The sequence below is a fragment of the Rhineura floridana genome, chromosome 11 (genome assembly GCF_030035675.1).
Source record: "Rhineura floridana isolate rRhiFlo1 chromosome 11, rRhiFlo1.hap2, whole genome shotgun sequence".
In the NCBI taxonomy this organism is placed as follows: domain Eukaryota; kingdom Metazoa; phylum Chordata; class Lepidosauria; order Squamata; family Rhineuridae; genus Rhineura; species Rhineura floridana.
The window spans coordinates 36,357,916-36,379,801 of record NC_084490.1 but is presented as its reverse complement, the minus strand read 5'-3'; the positions used below and the strand labels follow the sequence as shown (position 1 = coordinate 36,379,801).

Below are 21,886 nucleotides of genomic sequence, written 5' to 3'. Positions count from 1 at the left end.
TAGTTATATGGTTATACAAAGTACTCTTCCCCTTAGCAGTATTTGTATTGATATACAGCAAACAAAGTGTAGCACAATGCCACATTAATAATCCCTTTTGAAGCTCCAAATCAAGGGTGGTATACAGGAACCATAGAAAGCTGTGGTTCTATAAATGTTGTTGAACTCCACTTCCCATCATCCCTGATCATTGGCTGTGTTGGTGAAAGTGATGGAGGTTGGAGCCCAGAAACAATTTGAGGGCCGCCAGCTCCCCATGCCTGATGCACAGGAATCTGAAAGGGGGTTAGGATTAGGATAGATTTCATATACATCATCCCATTGCTGGGTCTCCCTTCATGTATGGGAATTGTTACCAGTGAATCAGAAAGTCATATTCAAATACGGTATGGTCTTTTTACTGAATTTGATTGTCCATGTTACGGTTTTAAGTTTCATTATTTTGAGTTTCATTCTTCACTCAGTAATGTTTTAATCTTTATTAAGCCTAGAATGAAATTAAAGTATAGATCTTTCCCTTACCCTTGGCCTATTCCAGGCTACAGTTATGATAAACTATTTACCTAATTGATTACCATTATAGGTAAGTCATTATTATGAGCTACACCATTTTTCCCTGCCTTAAAAAATATTTAAATTTTACAGCTGGGCAGGAATATTGGGGCTTGTTTTTACATAAAAATGGAGTAGGATTCTGAAGGACTGCCTACCTGCAAATAAATCTGCCTGTTGTTCAGATATTCCATAGAATCTACTTCTGGTTTTCCCATTTTCAAGGTAAGGTAGAAGAATAGCAGAGAAATGGCCTCCTTGGTGGTGACATCCCACTATGGATCTCTCTCTCCCCATATTTATTTTCTGAGCACCTATTTTATTAGCATTTTTGGTTTCAGTCTAAAACTGTTCTTTTTGCCCAGATGTTTAATATTTGGTTAATAACACCTCCCTTACCCCCACACCCAATTGTGTGAATGAGGGTGCAGGAAGCATTACAATCACACCTGCATGTGATGAGGCAAGTGGCTGTGGTATACTGATGCATTCATTGGTCAGCATGGGGGCAGAGCTGTTGAGTATTTTTGTTTGCTCTGTCCTAGACCTGGCCTTTTTTCAGCACCTCAACCAACCTCTCTACTTTATAGAAGTCAGAGTAAGTTTTACCAGAGTGGTGCAAGATGATTTTTTTTCCCGATTAGCCTGATCGGCTCTCGTTTATCTGGTTTTCTGCCTATTTTGCACTGCTTTTGAAGGGGAGTTGAGGTAGTTAATACTAAGGTGAAGCTCAGCTAAGTAGGTTGGTCACAACGACAGTGTACTGTGGGGCAACTGGAGAAAAGTGAAACATTGCTGAGCACCCTGAGGCATCTTTAAGGTGAAATGGGGATCCCCAGCCTTGCCGTAGAGGACCATGGGATCTGATTAATAGGAAATCCGTGGAGGCACACACAGAACAGACATCCAAAGTCCTGGGCTTTATGGGGATAGTAAGTCAGGAGGGTCTCCTTCAATTCAGAGGTGGTCATCTGGATGGAAACAGTGTAATTTCCTTCATATGCTCAAGACACAGATTTAGCCATAGTATACAGGTGCATAGGAAGTGAAGAGGCCACCCCTTCCTCAGTGTTTTTCTGGACAGCTATATAGAATATGGAACAATCCCACTCAAACCCAGTGCTCCTGAATGGAATCAGTGTATAAATTCAGCCGTGATTCAGACATAGGAATTGCCCCAAAGGACTATCTTCTCCAGAGATTTCCTTTAGTGATGCAACATTCCCATATTATGTCAGTCGAAGTTCAGTTTGTTTTCCTCAGTTATCACTGCAGTTCATAACTAATTATTGGCAGTCTCTCTGCAACAATTGCTAAGAAATTATCATGAGGCAGCACCAAGAGAAGACACACTTACGTATCTCTGGAGATGTCTACTTCTTTTTTGCAATGATAAATAGCAAGGAAGGGGAGACTTCCTTTTTTGATGAAGCATCAGATGTGAAACCATCCAAGGAGAAAGGAAGGAAAGAAAGAAGCCTAGGAATTAATTAAGAAAACTACAAAATGTAGACTAAGTAAGTGAGCCAAATATGATGAAGATGGGAAAACAAGACATATGATACAACTTTATTCCAGGAGAAACAAATGAATAGAAATTTGGACCTACTACAAACTTCAATTCCCTCATTCACCTGTAACAGAGGTACTTACCACACTATTTTCTTCACACTCCCTGTAAAATATGTATGAATTTATGCTTTCTATATAAGTATACATTGTGTCTTGTATTGATATTGTAATGGCCATTGGCTATAAACAAAAAAAAACCCCTGAACTGAAAGAATATTGCGTGATACCATTGCATGCTACAAAATATTAGGTAGAATAGTGTCCTTCTAATACCAGACATGGGTGGTCCTCTGCGTATCAGTTTTAAAGTGAAATAGGGTCCAAGTGAAAAAACAATCCTTTCATACTTGTGTGAGTTCCTAGGTACCAGAAATATATTAGTGTCTACATTTAAAAGGCTTAATTAAAAAGGGAGAAAGGCTTAAATAACAGCCTAACAAGGACCCATGGAATATTGGGGACATTATATCTGGAGGGCCACAGGTTGCTCAGTCCTGATACGTACAAACAGAGCAATTTGGAATCAAATAAGAATTGCTTCCAGCCAACTCATTGCCCTTACCCACTCATGCTACCTCTTCCCAAATCCCAAATATTAGAGCCTTCAAAAATAATGAGCCCCTTGTTAAGGACCAGGTTACCATCAGCTTTGTTGCACAAAAACACACTGATAGACCCATTCACAATAATCAAGGCAGTCAAATTTCTAACAAATGAATGGATGGGATCCAGAATTCAATAAGTTGGATTTCCCCCCAACATTTTCCAATGTCACTGACAAATGGAAATAGGAGACATTGTTTTGCTGAGTCATCCTGCCTTGTCAACCTTTATTGAGCACCCTCAAATGTTATCTGGAATCATTTCCTTTGTGGTATGTCTCTCATCTTGATGGTGTAAAGACATGTCACTTCTTTTCTGTTTTCCCAGATTTACAAATGAGAGTCAATAAGAGCACGGTGAATAACTTCTTGCTACTGGGATTCTCTAATCTGCCAGGTCTGGAGGGCTTGTTCTTCTATGTTTTCCTAAGCATCTATGTGTTGATCCTGATTGGGAACATCCTCATAATTACTGTCACACTGGCTGACCAGGCACTCCAGAATCCCATGTATTTCTTCCTCAGAAACTTGTCTTGTCTGGAGGTCTGCTGCACCTCAATCATTATTCCCAAAATGCTGGAAAACCTCCTGTCAGATGATAAAACCATTTCATTTGTTGGTTGTGCCTTTCAAATGAGTGGATTCCTCATCACAGGAGCAGCAGAGTGCTTTCTCTTGGCCGCCATGGCATACGACCGCTATGTTGCCATTTGCCGACCCCTGCATTACACACTCATTATGAGTAGTAAAATGTGCTTTGGGCTGGTTGTCGCTTCTTGGCTAGCTGGAATTCCAGTGCAACTTGCCCAGACTCTCCAAGTGTTCACCTCTTATTTCTGTAATTCCAGTGAAATTAATCACTTTTTCTGCGACTTCCCTGCTGTGGTCAAACTCGTCTGTGGGGATACATCTATAAATGAGCAGATAGCTCTGGTGGAAGTAGCTTTATTGGGAATAATACCTTTTGCTTTGATATTCATGTCATACATGTGCATTGCCTCCACCATTCTGAAGATGCAATCTGTAGAGGGGAGAAAAAAGACCTTCTCAACATGCTCCTCACATCTCATGGTGGTGATGTTGTTCTATGGCTCTGGAATAACTGTGTATTTGAAACCCAAGTCAAACCATTTTCATGATACAGACAAGCTCCTATCTCTCTTGTACACTGTCCTGCCACCTTTGTTAAATCCTCTTATTTACAGTTTGAGGAACAAAGAAGTCAGAGCTGCTCTCAGGGGTGTATTATTTTCTAGCCATTTCTCACATGTATGAAATAAATGTATACCAACAGCAGAAAGATTAAGATGCAAATACTGGGTAGAAATCCTGTCCAGTAAGCCCTAAAATAAGAAGGACTGTGATATAAACTGTACTGGAATGTTTATGAGTGATTCTAAGTCCTACAACTGTGATGGGGCTATGAAGAACCTTTCACCCAATTTTCATGGATATTTCTGCCTTTCTGAACACACATATTAGAATTCTCCTAGTAGCAGAAGACCATAAGAAGAGGCCTGCTAGATGAGACCAAATGTCCATCTACTCTGTGTAAAGAGGTATGCGTAACAGGGTTTTTTATTCTCTGATTTATATTAATAGATCATGGCGTGAGGACCTGGAAAGCACAGACTTCTGGGAAAAAAGGTTCCAAATTCCAGGGTTGCTCAGGAATAATCCTTTCAACTAAACAATAGTCCATGTCTGAGGTAGAGCCTAAGTCAATGGAACTCACACAAAATAAGTTGCTTTAATTTATACCTATACATTTTCTTCAGAGACTGTGGGTATAGTTTTAACTCAGTACTTTTAAGAAACAGAGGTGGGTGTGAATAACAGAACTAGAAAAAAGTAATTGCCAGATTGACTAGAGTATGTCAGGAAACAGAAGAATTAACAGTACTACAACAGTTGGGAAATAAAATGATGGAATGGTTAGATATCAATGAAACAATGATTGGGATGCTCTATGAAACAGAAGTTCTATGAATTCAATGGGAAAGGGTCACAGCCTTTTGGAAAATTGGATTCAGAAAAAAAGAGCTAGGAATAAAATTAAGGCTGTCTGTTCAGATTAAGGTTCTAAGATTTTTGATCCCTCTGAAACAAATGAAGAATTTGCTAAATATTTTGAAAATGTCTATAAAGGAAGGATTATTGATTTTTTTTTAAAAAAAAATAGAGAGTATTCACTAATAGGCAAAAAACCCCTTGTGGTTTAAGTACGTACCTATAGCCCACAGCTATTTCTATCCAAGTTTAAAAAGCAGGGAAATTGGATAGCTATAGTGAATGCACCAGCAGAGCAGGAGACCTGACCTCTCTGAGATATTGTACTGCCCTACAAATTTGTCAAAATGCAAACACAATTTGAGTTGGTCTTTAACAGTCCAACCCTGTGTAGCTTGGAAGAATTTGGTAACATGTACCTCTGAGCATATGGTGAGTGGTGGCAACTGCAAGATTTTTTTGCCTATTAGTGAATTTCTCTGGTTTTTAATATGGAAGGTAAGAAATGGAATCCTGTGCAAGTTTACTGAGAATGGATTGATTTGCATGCTTATTGAGTTCAGTGGGATTTACTCCCCTGCAATCATGCTTAGGATAGGTGAAACTGACCACAGGGGAAGGGAAGGGGAGGAGGAGGAGGAGGGGAGGAAGGGCAGAGGGCATGAGGGGGATGGAAGCAGGCAGGAGGAGGAGGGGAGGAGAAGGACAGATTTGATCATTTGCATGTTTATTGAGTTAAGTGGGATTTATTCCTGTGCAATCATGCTTAGGATAGGTAGAACTGACTGGGGGTGAGGGAGGGAGGGCTGGAGTGGGCAGAGGAGCAGGAAGAAGGAAGAGGGGAGGGGAGGAGGAAGGGAGAGGAGAGGGGAAGGAGGGGAAAGGCAGGCCTGATCATTTTCATGCTTATTGAGTTCTGTGGGATTTACTTCTATGCAATCATGATTAGGATAGGTAAAACCGACCACCGGGGAAGAGGAGAGGGAGGGGGAAGAGGGAGGAGCAAGGGAAGGGGGAGAGGAGGGCAAGTTTGATCATTTGCATGCTTATTGAGTTCAGTGGTATTTACTCCCTGCAATCTTGCTTAAGATAGGTAAAACTGGCCATGGGGAAGAGGAAGGCGAGGGGTAAGAGTGGAAAGGGGAAGGAGGGGATTGGAAGGGGATGGGTAGGGAGGGGCAAAGGAAGGGGAAGGGAATGAGCAAGATGGAGGAGATAGGAGGAAGGAGAAGGGAGGGTGGGTTTGATCATTTCAATACTTTTTGAGTTCAGTGGGATTTATTTCTGTGCAATCATTTTTGAAAATGGGAATGCACTGATCCCGACTTATGGCAATCCTAGGATTTTCATGGGAAATGGTATTCAGAAGCGGTTTTACCATTGCCTTCCTCTGAGGCTGAGAAGCAGTGACTGGCCCAAGGTTACCCAGTGAGCTTTATGGCTGTGTGGGGATTCAAACCCTGGTCTCCCACATCATAGTCCAACACTGACTCAGGGGAGGGGGAGGGGAGGAGTTTGGGTGGGTGGGCACTGGGCAGAGGGGAAACCCCTTTCATTTCCAGAAGGAAAACATTGTGAACAGTATCATTGCTTTTCAGCGTTTCCCCCACCTTTTTCAGCGTTTCCTCCAGCGTCTCCTCTACAGCAGGCACATGTAGCCTCCCACCCAAATTTAAAGCAAAGTTGTCCCTGGTCACATCCACACCAGGCTTTTATTTCACTTTGGAAAATCCTGGCTTCTCTCAAAGAATCCTGGGAAGTGTATTTAGCGAAGGGTGCTGAGAGTTGCTAGGAGACACCCTGTTTCCCTCCCTGTTAAACCAGTCTGGCCACTGGAGCTCTGTCAGCGGAATAGGAATCTCGTCTCAGCACCCTTCACAAGCTACACTTCCCAGGATTCTTTGGAGAAGCCATGACTGTCTCACATGAAATCAAAGTCTGGGGTGGATGTGGCCCCCTGATTAGCCAAGCCGAGCAGCTGTGAGTCTGGCTTTTAAAACACTGACAGTTGGTTCTTACTGAGCATGCCGGACACTATCATTCAGTTCAATGCAAAATTCTTAAATTAATTAAAAGTCCTCCAGGCTTTTTTTTTTTTTTTAACTTTTAAACTGCAGAAGATGAAGGTCAGAGTATAGGGCAAGGTCAGTAACAGGATTACAGGTACTCTGTAAAGATGGCTGATTTTTAATGAATTTCAACAGATTATGAGGACTCCAAAAGGGATCTGGGTTTTTTCTCTCTATTTTTAGACTTTGAACTCTCTATTTTCTCAGACTGTTTTGTGTATCGCCATGAAAATTTACAGGGTTGTTAAGCAAGCGTTTTTTAGTTCAGGACTGTGGGTTTTATAAGGTTTTGTCTTGAAATGAGCTTATGGGAAGCATCAGAATGGCATGGGGGTATTTTCAATTTAACATTGCAGAATGTGAAAAATCCACCCTGGCTATAGTATACAGTCCTGACAAGCCACTCTGAAAGGATTCAAATAGACCTATAGCACTATTAAAACAGGACTACAAATTGTTTACTTTGTTGTAACTTAAACTATTCAAATAGGTAATATCATGCAGGTAGATCAGTTTGGTTTTATCCCAAATAAATATATAGCAGATGAATATTTTGTATTACAAAATTCGGTAAGATTACAAACTCTCCTTACCATTGGTAGCACTTGATTTGTTTAAGGTGTTTGATTGTGTTAATTGGAAATTTTTATTAGATTAACTTTTGTTACAAATTTGGTCTAGCTTCAGATTAATAATAGCGATGAGATCTTTTTCTGTATATAGTAAGACACAGCAAGACTGCCTTATTTCACTTCTTTTATTAATAATGACAATAGAATTCTTAGCAACCAGACTGAGGAATAACTGAGATATAGAAGGAAATCAACACTTGATGAGTCTCTATGAAGAGAATATGATTTTGACCAGGGTCGGCCCCAGGCACGCTGAGGCCCTTGGACACCAGCCTGCCCTAGGCCCCGGCACTCCACTTTTGCAGTTCACGGCAGGATTGGTACAGCAGATCGCAGGGCAAGAGATCCCAAGCCACCTCCCATTCCCCCTCTACTTACCTTTCTCTGTGCTGTTTTTTTGGTGGTGTGCCTGCACACACAGGTTTGCCATCAATCAAGATGGCGGCCAAGGTTTCCTAAGGGGCTGAAGCCTCTGCCATCATCTTTGTTGATGGAATTCACACGTGCTACACATTCGCATTGCTACCATCAATGAAAATGGTGGCAGAGGCTTCAGCCCCTTAGGGAAACCTCAGCTGCCATCTTGATTGATGGCAAACCTGTGTGTGCAGTGCTCACAGCTGCAAAAAACAGCAGAGAGAAAGGTAGGTGAAGCGGGGGAATGGCAGGTGGCTCTGAAGCTCCTGCCCTGCTATCCATGGCAGTAATCCTGCCATGGATTGTGAAAGGGGAGCGCAGGGACCCCACAGGGGCCCCTGTAGCCCCAGGGGCCCTTGGCCAGTGCCCCACCTGGCCACCCTTTAGAACTGGCCCTGATTTTGACATTAAAAGATCCAGAAAAACCAGTGCCAGGAACTGAAATCATTTGAGAACATGACAGGCCTGAAAGTTAAATTTGCAAAATCTCATTGAATGTGTTTTAATTTATCTCCATATATTAGAGCATCAATCTCTCATTAAATGAATATTCCTATTTCACATAAATCTTAAATCTTAAAATGCCTGGGCAAAGAGGTAGGTCTTTACCTGGCGCCGAAAAGATAGCAGAGAAGGCGCCAGGCGTATCTCGTCAAGGAGGGCGTTCCATAGTACGGGGGCCACCACTGAGAAGGCCCTAGCTCTAGTTATCGTTCTCCGTGCCTCCCTATGTGTTGGGACACGGAGAAGGGCCTTCGACGTCGAGCGCAGCTTACTTGCTTTCTCCCTTCCTCCATATCTACATAGAGTCCTTGTGTGTCAAATGTTGGTTTACCTAAGCTCACAGGTTATCAACAGCAGTTGTCCAGTGCAGGCAGAGGATAGAGGAGACCCCATTCAAGAATTCTTGAGTCTAGGGAGGTACCAGAAATGTTCTATTTGGGAGTCAGACTTCAGACAGCAGAATAGTGTTTATAACATATGCTATTTATTCATTTCTTGCATGCTACAACTAACAAAATGCATTCTAGGTGGTGTTAGCCAACATTGCAGAAAAAGGAAAATAGGAATACATATCAGCATGAAAGAATTTGCTGGATATCCATTTAACATCAAAGTATAAGACTTGGAAGGGACATCTTAGTTAAAACAAGTTACAATAGATGAAGGACTGAAACTCTAAATCATATTACAGAGCTACAAAGTACATGGAAATACATGTCATGATACATCACCCATCAGAAGTCATGGGTAGAATATATGGATGGTTCTTCAGCCCCCCACTCCAGAAGAGCTGAAGGGTAATGAGGGCTATAAAACCTGGCTTTTTATACACTTCCTTGTCATAGAGGAGGCATGTTCCAATGGCCCATTATCAATTATGCTGCCTGCTAGAAGCAGCACTAGCTGCCCCTGTATGTCTTCTCCTAGAGATGGCAAGTATGACCAATGTCAACAACTATTTGAATTTTGTGGTATTAACTATACCATATAAGGAGCTTCCTCTAAAAAAGTTGGAATGTTGACTGACTGCCTAGACATTATCCCTCTTCTCAAAAACTGCATTACTTACTTACATTTATGGTTTCGCATAGCTCACACTGGGTCCAAATTGAATACTCTCTTCAAAAAAATTATCCAGCAGTCTTTCCATTTATTTTTTTAAAAAATTACACGACTTTATTAAGCAAAAGTCTGCTTCTGGAGCCATGATGCAAGTATGGAAACATGTTTAAAAAGGCTTATGCTGGGGATATCTCCTTTTAACTTCTTTGGGGGGACATCCAGATTTTGCAATGGGGAACAAGCAATTTCATATTGAGGCACATAAACAGGGACAGCTATTCAGGATTAAAGAATTTTATGCGGATGCAAATCCCTTGCCCAGAGAATATTGGCAAACACAACTTGGAGATAAACAGATCTCTTGGCTCTCTTGGTATCAGGCTGTGAATTTTATAAGGTGACCTGATATCAAGAGACAAGGTCTGAGAGAACTTACATCATTTGAGGTTCTGTTGCGGTCTCCTGATGACATAGGTAGGTGGTTATTATCCCACATGTACGCACTTCTTTTGAGTAGGGATATGGACTCCCCAGACAGTTTGAGAATGTGAAAAATAGAATCGAATATAGAGACATAAGAAGTAATATGGGCATCTATGTATCAGGGGCCACAAAGAAATTAATGTTAAAAGTAGTGCAAAAATGGTATCTAACTCCTATCAACCTGTTACATATTAATAAATTCTCCCTATATGCTGCAGGGGATACTTAGAGAAGGTTTCTTTCCCCCATACGTGGTGGGCATGCGTTAAGTGGCTGAATTTTAGGATCTGGTGTTTATAGAAATAGAAAAAATTACAAAGCAGGTTGTACATAAAACCCCAGCATTAGTCTTGTTACATTTATTTTTGAACGAAAACAGTGGGATAAACAGTGATTACCTTTTTATTGGTTGCAGCCTGGGCATTAATTGTGCGATTTTGGAAAGATTTGAAAGGTATTTCAGTTTTGTTGCGGTATAGTAAAGTTTGTCAACTAGCATTAACAGAGAAATTTGTGCAGAAACTGAAGACTGCAAAAGGACAAAAATGCACAAATACATTTGTTGCAGAGTGGTGGAGCTTTATTACATGCACCAATGCAGCAGTCCATAAAAACAAGGTTCCCAAAGCTTTTCAAAGCCTATATAGATTTCATAAGGTTACCAAATAATAGCAGATTATTTATTTGTATGTTTAAGTGCAGGAAAATCTGTTTTATATATGATGCACCCCTCTTGCTCTCAGTTAATGTATGTTTTGAGTTGGTCTTGACTGTATCAATAAAGTAAAAAAAGGAAGAATAACCTGCTCACATTTTTACTGTAGTTGAAATGCTATATTTTTCCTGTTTCCTCTTTCAATAAACTAACCTTTATTTTACCTTTTTGTGTCCTTTCTTTGGATTGTGGGTGGATTCATACACACATAAGAGCAACGTGTGGGTTTTAATTCCAGCAAAGGGTCCTGCAACACTTTTGGGGTGCAGTTTGGGCCTCTCATGGGTATTACACATAAGGGGGTTCAGACATACATACATCTTTCCTGAAGAACCAGAAATTTTAGAATGCCAGGTGAAAGCTGCTCTTAAAGTACTTGGAAGAAACAAATCACCAGGAACAGATGGCATACCAATAGAGTTGGTACTAGCTACTGAGACTAAATCTGTCCAAACCTTGCAAAGATTTGTCAACGAATGTGGAAAACTAAACAATGGCCCACAGACTGGAAGTGTTCAATATATGTCCCAGTTCCAAAGAAAGGGGATCCCAGGGAATGCAGTAATTATCGAACTATTGCCTTAATATCCCATGCAAGCAAAGTAATGCTCAAGATTCTACAACAAAGGCTCTTACCATATATGGAGCAAGAAATGCCAGACATCCAAGCTGGATTTAGGAAGGAAAGAGTTACCAGAGATCATATTGCCAATATACATTGGATGATGGAATGGACCGAGGAATTTCAGAAGGAAATCACCCTGTGTTTTATAGATTACAGCAAAGCCTTTGATTGTGTGGATCATGAAAAACTATGGAATGCTTTAAAAGCATTTAAAAGAAATGGGGGTGCCACAGCATCTGATTGTTCTGATGCACAACTTATATTCTGGACAAGAGGGTACTGTAAGGACAGAATATGGAGAAACCAATTGGTTCCCCATTGGAAAGGGTGTGAGACAGGGGTGTACCTTATCTCCCTATTTATTTAATCTATATGTATGCAGAACATACCATACAGAAAGTAGGATTGGACCAAGATGAAGGAGGTGTGAAAACTGGAGGGAGAAATAACAATAATTTAAGATATGCAGACGATACCATACTACTATACCATACTACTAGCAGAAACCAGTAATGGTTTGAAACAAATGCTGAAGAGGAAAGCACAAAAGCAGGACTACAGCTGAACGTCAAAAATACTAAAGTAATGACAACAGAAGAGTTATGTAACTTTAAAGGTGACAACGAGGACATTGAACTTGTCAAGGATTATCAATACCTTGGCACAGTCCTTAACCAAAATGGAGACAATAGGCAAGAAATCAGAAGAAGGCTAGGACTGGGGAGGACAGCTATGACAGAACTTGAAAAGATCCTCAAATGCAAAGATGAATCACTGAACACCAAAGTCAGGATCATTCAGACCATGGTATTCCCCATCTCTATGTATGGATGTGAAAGTTGGACAGTGAAAAAAATGGATAAGAGAAAAATCAACTCATTTGAAATGTGGTGGTGGAGGAGAGCTTTGTGGATACCATGGACTGCGAAAAAGACAAATAATTGGGTGTTAGAATAAATTAAACCAGAACTATCACTAGAAGCTAAAATGATGAAACTGAGGTTGTCATACTTGGAAATATAATGAGAAGACATGATTCACTAGAAAAGACAATTGCGGTCAATGGGTGAAATAATACGCAGACAACAGCAGCTATGGTTGAATAAAGGGCCACTTTATTAAATTCAAACAAAACTTTAAAGTGACCTGCAGAGGTGAAACCTAAGTGCGGGAACTAACAATAGGCAATCAGCTTGCCCTACAGCTCTCGGGCGACCAGCCCCTGCTGGAGCCAAGGGTCAGCCCCTTTTGCTTACCCCTGCCCCGGCCACACCTTATAGGTGAGTAGGGAGGCCTTCCCATGTCACCCAGCCCCGGGGCCGTAGAACCCTCGGATGGATGAGGTAAGTTGGCCCCAAAAGCAGCCCATATCCTGTCTTTGGGCGTAAAACCCTGAGAGACATGCATCTGGAACCACCCTTCACCTCCAAAGGTGCCTAAGGGGGCCACCTAGCTGTCATTACTAATTTCCCCTCCCGCACTTTACCGATCCTGTGTGCCAAACATGTCCCCATTAATATTTTGATTTGAACCAAATTAGCCAAATTAGCCAAAATAAACCTATTAAGCACGACACCCCCTAACCCATTTTCCTCCATCCCCGAAAGTGTGGAATAGGCAAAAAACCTGCCTGCCAACAAGGGTGGTCAGGATAAAAATTCCTACTCGGCCCCAAAGCAACCATGGGCACACCATAAAAGAGGGCGGGCGGGGTGGGAGTCGCGAGCCAAGAGGAAGCCAGAGGGTGTGGCATGGGCTTAAATAGGCCCATTCCCTCTGCCCCCTCCGTGAGGCACGTCGGGTGTCATCTTGGTGCGATGCGCGACTTTGCCCTTACTCCCGATGGCTTCTGCGGCTTCACCCTGGGCCGCAATTGTGCTTGCCGCTCCCCAAGTTTTCTGGTAAGCGGAGCTACATTAAGGCTGGGAAAAAGAGAAGGGAGTAGAAAAGGAGGAAGGCCAAACAAGAGATGGATTGATTCCATAAAGGAAGCCACAGACCTGAACTTATAAGGTGCTATTGGAGGTCATTGATTCATAGGGTCACCTTAAGTCATAATCGACTTGAAGGCACATAACAACAACAACAAAGATTGCAGCAAGAGTCAAAGGTCAGATGGGAACTTTCACATCTAGCCATGAGTCAAAGCTCCATCCTTACTGCAGCCTTCACTAGAATTCAGAGATCTCAACTTTCCTTCTAAGCAGCCCTGATGTTGATTCCCAGGGTGCGTTGTGTAGAATAAGGCAGCAATTGAGCCCCCAAGAGAGAGGTGCTACCAATTCTCAAATTTGCCAGGTTTCACTATAGTTTGGGACTCTATTGGGTTGCATGTAAATTGGGAGGGAGCAGGTGAATGTGACATGTGAGGTCAATGGGAAAAATTGGACTTATCGATAAGGGTTCTGGCTTTACCAGATGTGTTTCCTGATAAGACTCCTGACTCCTGAGAAATATTTGCTGTAAATTCCTGGTCTTGGGTGATTGATCCCTTATCCCCTAAAGGTTAAAGGATATCACAACCTTTGTCCAGATGTCCCCATTGTTTGTTGAAAGTGCCTGTTTTCTACTGATACAGAAACTCATAAATTTTAGATTGTTCACATGAGAGTGAGAATGTTTGTGCCCTCTGGCTTTTGGCATTACCAGATAGGTCACATATCCACAGAGGGGCTGTTTCCCAGGATTCCTTGCATCTTTTAGGTTTCCAAACTTTGGTTCACTGAAATGAATCAAAGAATGAAAAATCCCCTGTATTATAGATAATCCACAATAGCCTTGTCTTAGGGCACATATGCATATATAGCCTTGTTCTATTGGTTTCTTTGGGAATGATGGATAAAACACAAGTACATAAATATTGTCCAAAACTTCAACATTTGTCAGGTGTCTATCAGAGGAGGAACAAGAAGTTTCTTTTTCTGGCACAATGCAGCAGTACCCCAAGGAATTCCACTTGTATCATTTGAATTCCTTTAGCACCCCCTTGAAATTCCTCTGACTGAGAAAGAAATCCAAAATTCAAATTTTATTTTAGGCAAATTTTCATTGGCAAATATAGCATAGTATAACTGAAAAACATTGCTACCACAGAATAAAACAACCACCCTGGAATTCTGATATAACAGGAATTCTATATTAAACACATTTGGGGAGTTCATTCTGGACCTTATAACAGTGGAGTCAGCCACTGTTATCTGACTACCCCCATGATCATCTGAATGTCCAAAAGAAGCTCACATGTTGAACAACCTAGAAATAAGAATGTGCAAATTGGTCCAAAATGCTATCTTGTTCAGGGATCTCCTTAAATCAGGGGGTAGCCAATGTGTTGCCCTCCAGATGTTACTGGACCCAAGTCCCATCAGACCCAGCCAGCATAGCCAACGGTCAGGAATCATGGAAGTTGTAGTCCAAAACATCTGCAGAGCACCACAACGGTCACCCCGGTTTAGATACTAGCATCAAAGATCACTGCAATTCATAACTAATGTTGAATATTTCCACTTCAACAATTAGCCATATTCTCTTGAGACATTCATCTCCATTTCTGGATTATAAATAACAATCAAGGGGAACCTTCTTTCATAAAGTAATGTAATCTGAAACAAGCCAAGAGGGACAGGTAGAATATATGGGGGATGTGGGACATGGATCTGTTTAGTAAGTCACTGTAAGCCTAGAGGAATGTGTCAAGAAGGCATGCTATTTAATGTGATCCAGGTATCTGCTGGTGCACAGAACCACTGCAAATGCCAGTTCTTCATTTACCTGTGATAGAGGTATTATATTTGCACTCTTTTTAACCTATACATTTCTGATCATCTGAGAACTCCCAAATGTACAAGGAAGAATATTTGTATTTTGTATTTTTCAAAAAGAAAGACAAGAAAAACAACCCTTTTGATTTAAAAGCAGAGTATTATACACTCCCATGTACATATTCTGTCATCTAACATATCGTGCTTCCTTACTTACAACTTAGTTTCCATGCAGTCACTCTTTCCCTTTGTCTTTCAGCGCCAGCCTTCTTCCTCTGCAGATTGGGGGCACCACAGGAGTAATTGCCACCTAAGTGCACATAGACCTTCTGCTTTCTCTCTATAACCTTTACATTAGAGAGTTAGAGAGAACAGCACACATAAGTAATGTCAGGTGTAATACAACAATTAATAGGGGGAGGATGCAGAGGGAGACACAAGGCTGGTGCAGATGGGCACTGGAGCCGTCCATTATCTCTTCAGAATTTTTTTAAAAAATCATAAGCAGAGCAAATATGCAAGTCTGATAAATCTGAATTGTTGTATAAGCTGGTTGTATATGTGGTTAGTTGGTTGCATAACTACTTTGTTTACCTCTTTTGGGAAGAAGGGCAAGGTAGAAATGTAATACACAAATAAATAAATAAAATTAGCAAGGTGCTTTAGTGTTTGTCCAATTTTCAGAAAAAGAAGTTGAAAGACCAAGGGAAAGTCTGAGTGTACTGAGGCAAAGTTGCTTGAAAGCACAATATATGCTCTTTGAAGACCTCCCTCTTTAAGAGTGCCTTTAGTTATTGATTTGATCTGAGTTGTAGAACTACCCAAATTTTGCCTAATTTTGATAATTTTATGTTATTTTTATATTATGCTGGACTAGCGTCAGTCCTCTTGAATTTATAACCTACAATTTGTGAAAGTAGACCTGCATAGCAACTTTAATAATATCTTATATTTTTCTGTCTTTCAGGGTCTGAGATAATTCACAATGTACGTATCATGAGAAAGACCATGTAGAGTAACCAGACTGCAGTCACAGAGTTTTCCTTCTGGGATTCCTTCTATCACCTGTAGTTCTCCTGGTTGGTTACATTTCTAGAAATCTACATTTTGATCTGGACTGCCGACATCTTTTCTGCTTTCCTTATTGTAACTATTCAGCAACTGCACACATCACATGTGCTTTTTCTTTTTCTTTTGAAATGAATGTTCCTGAAAGTCATGCCCCTCTAACAGCACTATGTATCTCATGTTCATGTAGGATACAAATGAGTAAGTACTATGTACATATAGTTCTATGCATATGTGGCATAGTGAACACAATGCAGGGGAACCAAACTGAAATCACAGAATTCATCCTCCTGGGATTTGGGGAAATCCATCATATGCAGATCTTTCTGTTTCTGGTGTTTTTAGTTATCTACATTTTGACCATAGCTGCCAATTTCCTCACCATTCTTCTGATATTGACTGATCAGAACCTACACACACCCATGTACTTCTTCCTGGGGAATTTGTCCTGCTTGGAGATGATGTACAGTTCAACTATCCTGCCCAAAATGCTCTCTGCTCTCATGACAGGGGACAGAACTATTTCTGTTAAGGGATGCATGACACAGTTTTATTTTGGCTCTTTCCTGGTTTGTACAGAATGTTATCTCCTTTCTGTCATGTCTTATGATCGTTTCTTAGCAATATGCAAGCCTCTGCATTATACAACTCTGATGAATGGCAAAGTCTGTGTCCAGTTAGCAGGAGGCTCTTGGATCAATAGCATTGGAGTCATCTCTATATATTTGGGCTTGATGTTACAATTAAGATACTGTGGACACAATGAAATTGATCATTTTTTTTGTGAAGCTCTCCCATTGGTAAAACTTTCCTGTAGTGACACATTTCTTGTGAAACTTGTCACTTTTGCAGTGGCATTTGTCATCACTTTCCCTCCTTTTGTTTCAACCTTGGTATCCTATATATATATTATTGCTGCCATCCTGAGAATCCCATCCACCACTTTTCCACCTGCTCTTCTCACCTGATTGTTGTCTCTACATTCTATGGGGCCATAGTTATAGTATATCTGATACCCAAAACTGAAACTGTAAGAGATTTCAATAAAATCTTTTCTCTGTTGTATACAGTCCTGCCCCCTTTACTCAACCCCCTCATATACAGCCTGAGAAATGAGGATGTCAAGGATGCCCTTAGAAAAAATGCTGGGAAGATTTTGGAAGGGAAATGCATGCAGCAGAGATCCAAATATTGATTCTATCTTGTCTCTTAAATAAGCCTGTATGGGCATGGTGGAGAAATGAGTGATTATTTAGGCTGTAATCCTACACATGTTTACAGAGAAGTAAGTCCTACTGAATTCAATGAGATTTACTCCCAGATAAGTGGTTTTAGGGTTGTTCTCTTTTAGCAGTATAAGCCCTCCCCCATATCATCATTATGTCTTCATCCAAGAAATTAGGAGGGGAAGGGATGGTGGAAGATGAAAACATTTCAATGTATTTTTGCTTGGAAGTGAGTTTAATCTGTTTCCATGTAACTTTTTTTAAGGCCATACATTTTTAATCATTTAGAGCAGAAGCCTATACATGTCTATTCTAGTCCGATTATGTTCCATGTGCTCTCAGGAAAGTGTCTACAGGGTTGCAGCCTCTACTTTTAAATGTCCACCCTAAGAAACACAATTTCATTCATATTAGCACATTAGCTTTCAGTATGTACAAATGTGAGGACACATGGATAATTTTGTGGGTTATTTTGCCCCAAACTTTTGTTCCTCTTACTAAATCCCAATCCACACCCCAACAATAAAATAAATAATTTGTTTGTTTATTTATTTACTTGACAGAAAATAAACATTGCTTGGGCTGGCAAATCCTGTTCTCCAGAATATAAATTTGGGATTGTTTTTTTAATCAGAATTACAAAAGTTATTTCTAAAATTTGAATTAAAAGAAAGAGACAGAGGGAGAGAGAAAGAGAGAGAGACCAGCAAAGAAGCATACAAACCAGCTAATTTCAATTCTATTTACAAAATAAATAAACTTCATGTATAACCTAGACATACTGGGATTCACAGTTGAAGCTAATTTATAGTAACGTTTTATCAATTCCTATGAATATAAATTTATTGTGTTCTACACTGTTTCCTGCAATAACAAAAATAATATGTAACAATAAGATTTTACTATGATTTTATATGCAAAAGTTCTTTATTAAGGGTCTCTGGAGGGACTCTCGGCAAAGGATTTGTGTAGTGGGATATAACAAAACTGTCAAACAGTGTATACATTTTAAAAAATACAATTTATACAAATGTCAAAAAGCAATAAAACAGAATAGCTCTCTAATTTAGGATGTCACCACAGGACCTCTCTTTGAAGCTTGATCTTTCTGCTCCCACCCACCCCTGAATCTTCTGTGCTGCTCAGTCTGATTCCACAGCATTCTGTCCACAATCTGCACAACTGTCCAGACAAAGACTGCAAGGCAAATGTTGAAAGCAGCTCCATCTCTTCATTGTTGTTGTATGCTCAGAAAGGCAGTGATAATGGGCAAGAGGAAAAGCAGGACCAGGAATCTCTAGGGTTATCCAGTGGGCTCCCTTGGATTGGTGTGGACCATAGAAGACCCCCCCCACATACACCATGAAAGCTAGACTCCTTGCATACTGACAAAGGAAAAGGTGGTGATGGGGGCCTCAGCTGGATCAGGACCATGCCATAGCAGGAGGGGTCTTTAATCCTTTACCCTCTTTATAGTCCCAACTGGAATCAACATCCCCCATACACACACACTTGCTCTTTGCAAAGGGAGTTTTTCTGTTTCCTCCCATTTTGAATAACAGATGTAGAAGGCACCCATTTTGTGTGAAGAGAAAGAGGAAGAACTCGGGCTGATGAGTGGGTGGGTTTCAGATGCTTGTGAAAGTTAGAGGAGGAGTTTGTGCCCTTTCATGTTCCTGAGCAGATTTCCTGAATTTGGGGATTTCCCTTGGAATTTCAGTTGTTTTTTGGAAAATATCTCACACTGGTGGAGGCTGATTCCAAATGAAGCTGAGGGAATTTCACCCTAATACCATTGAAAGCCTGCCTGGTGTAGTGGTTGGAGTGTTGGACTAAGACCTGGGAGACCAGGGTTCAAATCCTGACTGAGGCATGAAGCTCATTGGGCAAACTTGGGTTAGTCACCATCTCTCAGCCTAACCTACCTCACAGGGTTGTTGTGATAATAAACTGGGGAGGTTGAGTTCCATGAACACCACCTTGATCTCCTTGGAGGAAAGGTTGGCTACAAATGCAGTAATGTAATAATAATATCAAGAGCTACAAATTTGAAAACACACTTCATGATGATGTATGGATGATGAAGATACGGTCTGTGTATGATACTTCACAGAATAACACTGCAAAAAGACAGTGTAGAGAAACATAACACATTAAAGGGGGAGACAAGGAAATGCACATGGCATTTGGAGATTAAGCCTTAAGATGAGGTAGAAAAACTTTTTCAGCTTAAAGGCTGCAGCCCATTCTGGGCGACTTTCTAAGAATTACATGTCAATAGTGGGCAGAGTCAGACGCAAAAGTGGGTAGAGTAAATGTTGCCTTTGTGCCGCAAACTAATTTATATATGCACACCCATCTAGCCTCCCTCCAGGCAAGCAAGAGGCATTATCAGAGTTCAAGGACACATACAGCCAGGCAAACACCCTCAAGGAGGGTGCAGAGCAGGACCAGGGAGGGTTGTGGTAGGGGAGGGGATGTGGCCTGGAGAGAGTCTCGAGGTCCTGATACAGAAGCCTGGAAGGCTGAATTTAGCCCCTGAGCCTGAGGTTCCCCATCCTGGGTTAAACCATAGGCTTCACAGAAACAATGGATCTTGAGAAGGAATTTGAAGAGGAATAATCAGAATTATAGTCTGTTCCCTTTACTGCAGTACCAATAAGTGATCAGCACACACACACACACACAAAATCCAATTGCACAACAAATAGAAACATGATCACAACTTCCTTGAGTTGAAAGAAACAAAGAATGAGGGTGAGAATGTATAGTTTGATGAAGTGTTGAAAAGCTAGCAGACATTCCATGTACATTTGTTTGTTTGTTTGTTTATATCCCACTCTTCTAGCAGGAGCCCACTCAAGATGTATCTGTTAAGTTTGCTCCTCTTTTCTGGCATCTATATCTTATTTGGACCTACCAGTTCTAAACAAGGAAACAGGAGAAAATAAATAAACTATGTTGGTGCTGTTTCACTGAGGCTTGGAAAGTACCTCTTTCCACTTGAGACAGTTAACTATTCCCACATCAGTCTCATCCAAATTTGTCATTTGTGGAACTAGGGTTGAATAGCCAACATTTACAATTTACAATGTTTTCCTGAACATTCCAAAAGCCTCAAGGAACCTGTTTCATAAAAGTGAACAGAATAGCTCACATTTGCTTTTTTTGTTGTTGTTGCTTGCATTGGAAAAAGAAAAGGTGCTTCAATCCAAAACAGCCAGGAGGGAAGGATGTCCTCCATTGACTATCCTTGTGAGAATAATTCCTACAGCAGAGAGGTTAAGCTTTCCATATTGCTATCGGTAATTGCTAATACGTTCTGTGTGCTAACTAAGAATTGCCTTATAAAAAGCTACTTTGAGTTTCTTCAGGGATGAAACAGAGTAGATTTCCTCAGGGAAGGAGGCAATTTTTAATTCACATGCATATGCCATTAATCCATTTCATTTTTTATTGAGCTTCAAAACTTGAGCTGGGCAAGTCTGAGCTGGCTGGAAAGTCTCAACCTTTCTGAAAAGCTTTCTCAGAGCCACCTTGACTTCCTTGTTTCTCAGACTGTATATGACAGGATTGATCAGAGGTGGAAGGACTGTATACAAGAGAGACAAGATTTTGTTTACTTGTCTCATGCCTTCTGTCTTTGGCAACAAGTATACAATAATTAAAGATAGATAATAAGAGGAGACCACAATCAGGTGTGAGGAACACGTGGAAAAGGCCTTTTTCCTTCCAGTGCTGGATGGGATTCTGAGGATGGTGTTTATAATATATACGTAAGATACTGTAGTTAGAAAGAATGGCAGCATGGTGAAAATGAATGCCAAGATGAAGGTTGCAATTTCCACCACACTGGTGTCATTGCAGGAGAGTTTGAGCAGTGGGCCATTATCACAAAAGTAATGATCAATTTTGTTGGGCCCGCAGAAGGTAAACTCCAGCATAAAAGTTATCAGTATGAAGCCAACTATTAATCCATTAATCCATGCAATGGCTGCTAGCTGGATGCATACTGTGATGCTCATAAGTGTTGTATAATGCAGCGGTTTGCATATTGCTAAGTACCTGTCATAAGACATAACAGAGAGCAAGTGGCTCTCAGCCCCTAATAAAATAGTAAAGAAGAAATATTGAGTTAAACAACTGCTGAATGTGACAGCCTTATCATCAGCCATTAAAGTGGTCATTATCCTGGGCACAATGGTAGAGCTGTAGCAGATCTCCAAGCATGACAAATTCCCCAGGAAGAAGTACATGGGAGTGTGAATGTGCTGGTTGGTCACCACCAGGACAATGAGGAGGAGATTCCCTGACACAGTCACAATGTAAACAGCTAGGAAGAGCAGGAAGAGAGGAATCTGGAACTGCTGGACATCTCCAAAACCCATGAGTATAAAATGGGTGACTGTGGTTTGATTTCCCTTTTCTTTTGCTTCCATTAATGAAGGTGATGACGACGACAATGACAATGATTTTCCCCCTGCATGATAATTAATATTGTTCTGAATCACACTAAATATACATGTTTATCAGAAAGTCTCACATCATTTCAATGGCCTAATTTTTGCATGACTCCAGGATGTAGATA

The 21,886-nt window shown here is 40.8% G+C and overlaps 2 protein-coding genes and 1 pseudogene across 2 annotated transcripts; 2 read left to right on the top strand and 1 right to left on the bottom strand.

Annotated features, from left to right (window-relative positions):
- Positions 1 to 3,056: 3,056 nt before the first annotated feature.
- Positions 3,057 to 4,001, top strand: LOC133367975 (olfactory receptor 10A7-like). The gene has a single exon (XM_061592061.1). The coding sequence runs from the start codon at positions 3,063 to 3,065 to the stop codon at positions 3,999 to 4,001; it is 939 nt and encodes a 312-aa protein (XP_061448045.1). The 5' UTR covers positions 3,057 to 3,062.
- A 12,322-nt stretch (positions 4,002 to 16,323) lies between these two features.
- On the top strand, positions 16,324 to 17,267 carry LOC133367974 (olfactory receptor 5B21-like; annotated as a pseudogene).
- Positions 17,268 to 20,744: 3,477 nt separating this feature from the next.
- LOC133367973 (olfactory receptor 2AP1-like) lies at positions 20,745 to 21,737 on the bottom strand. Its single transcript, XM_061592060.1, has one exon. The coding sequence runs from the start codon at positions 21,735 to 21,737 to the stop codon at positions 20,745 to 20,747; it is 993 nt and encodes a 330-aa protein (XP_061448044.1).
- Positions 21,738 to 21,886: the final 149 nt, after the last annotated feature.

Bases quoted from the DNA above. Each gene is read 5' to 3' on its own strand.
- LOC133367975 (XM_061592061.1), top strand. From the start codon at position 3,063: ATGAGAGTCAATAAGAGCACGGTGAATAACTTCTTGCTACTGGGATTC.
- LOC133367973 (XM_061592060.1), bottom strand. From the start codon at position 21,737: ATGGAAGCAAAAGAAAAGGGAAATCAAACCACAGTCACCCATTTTATA.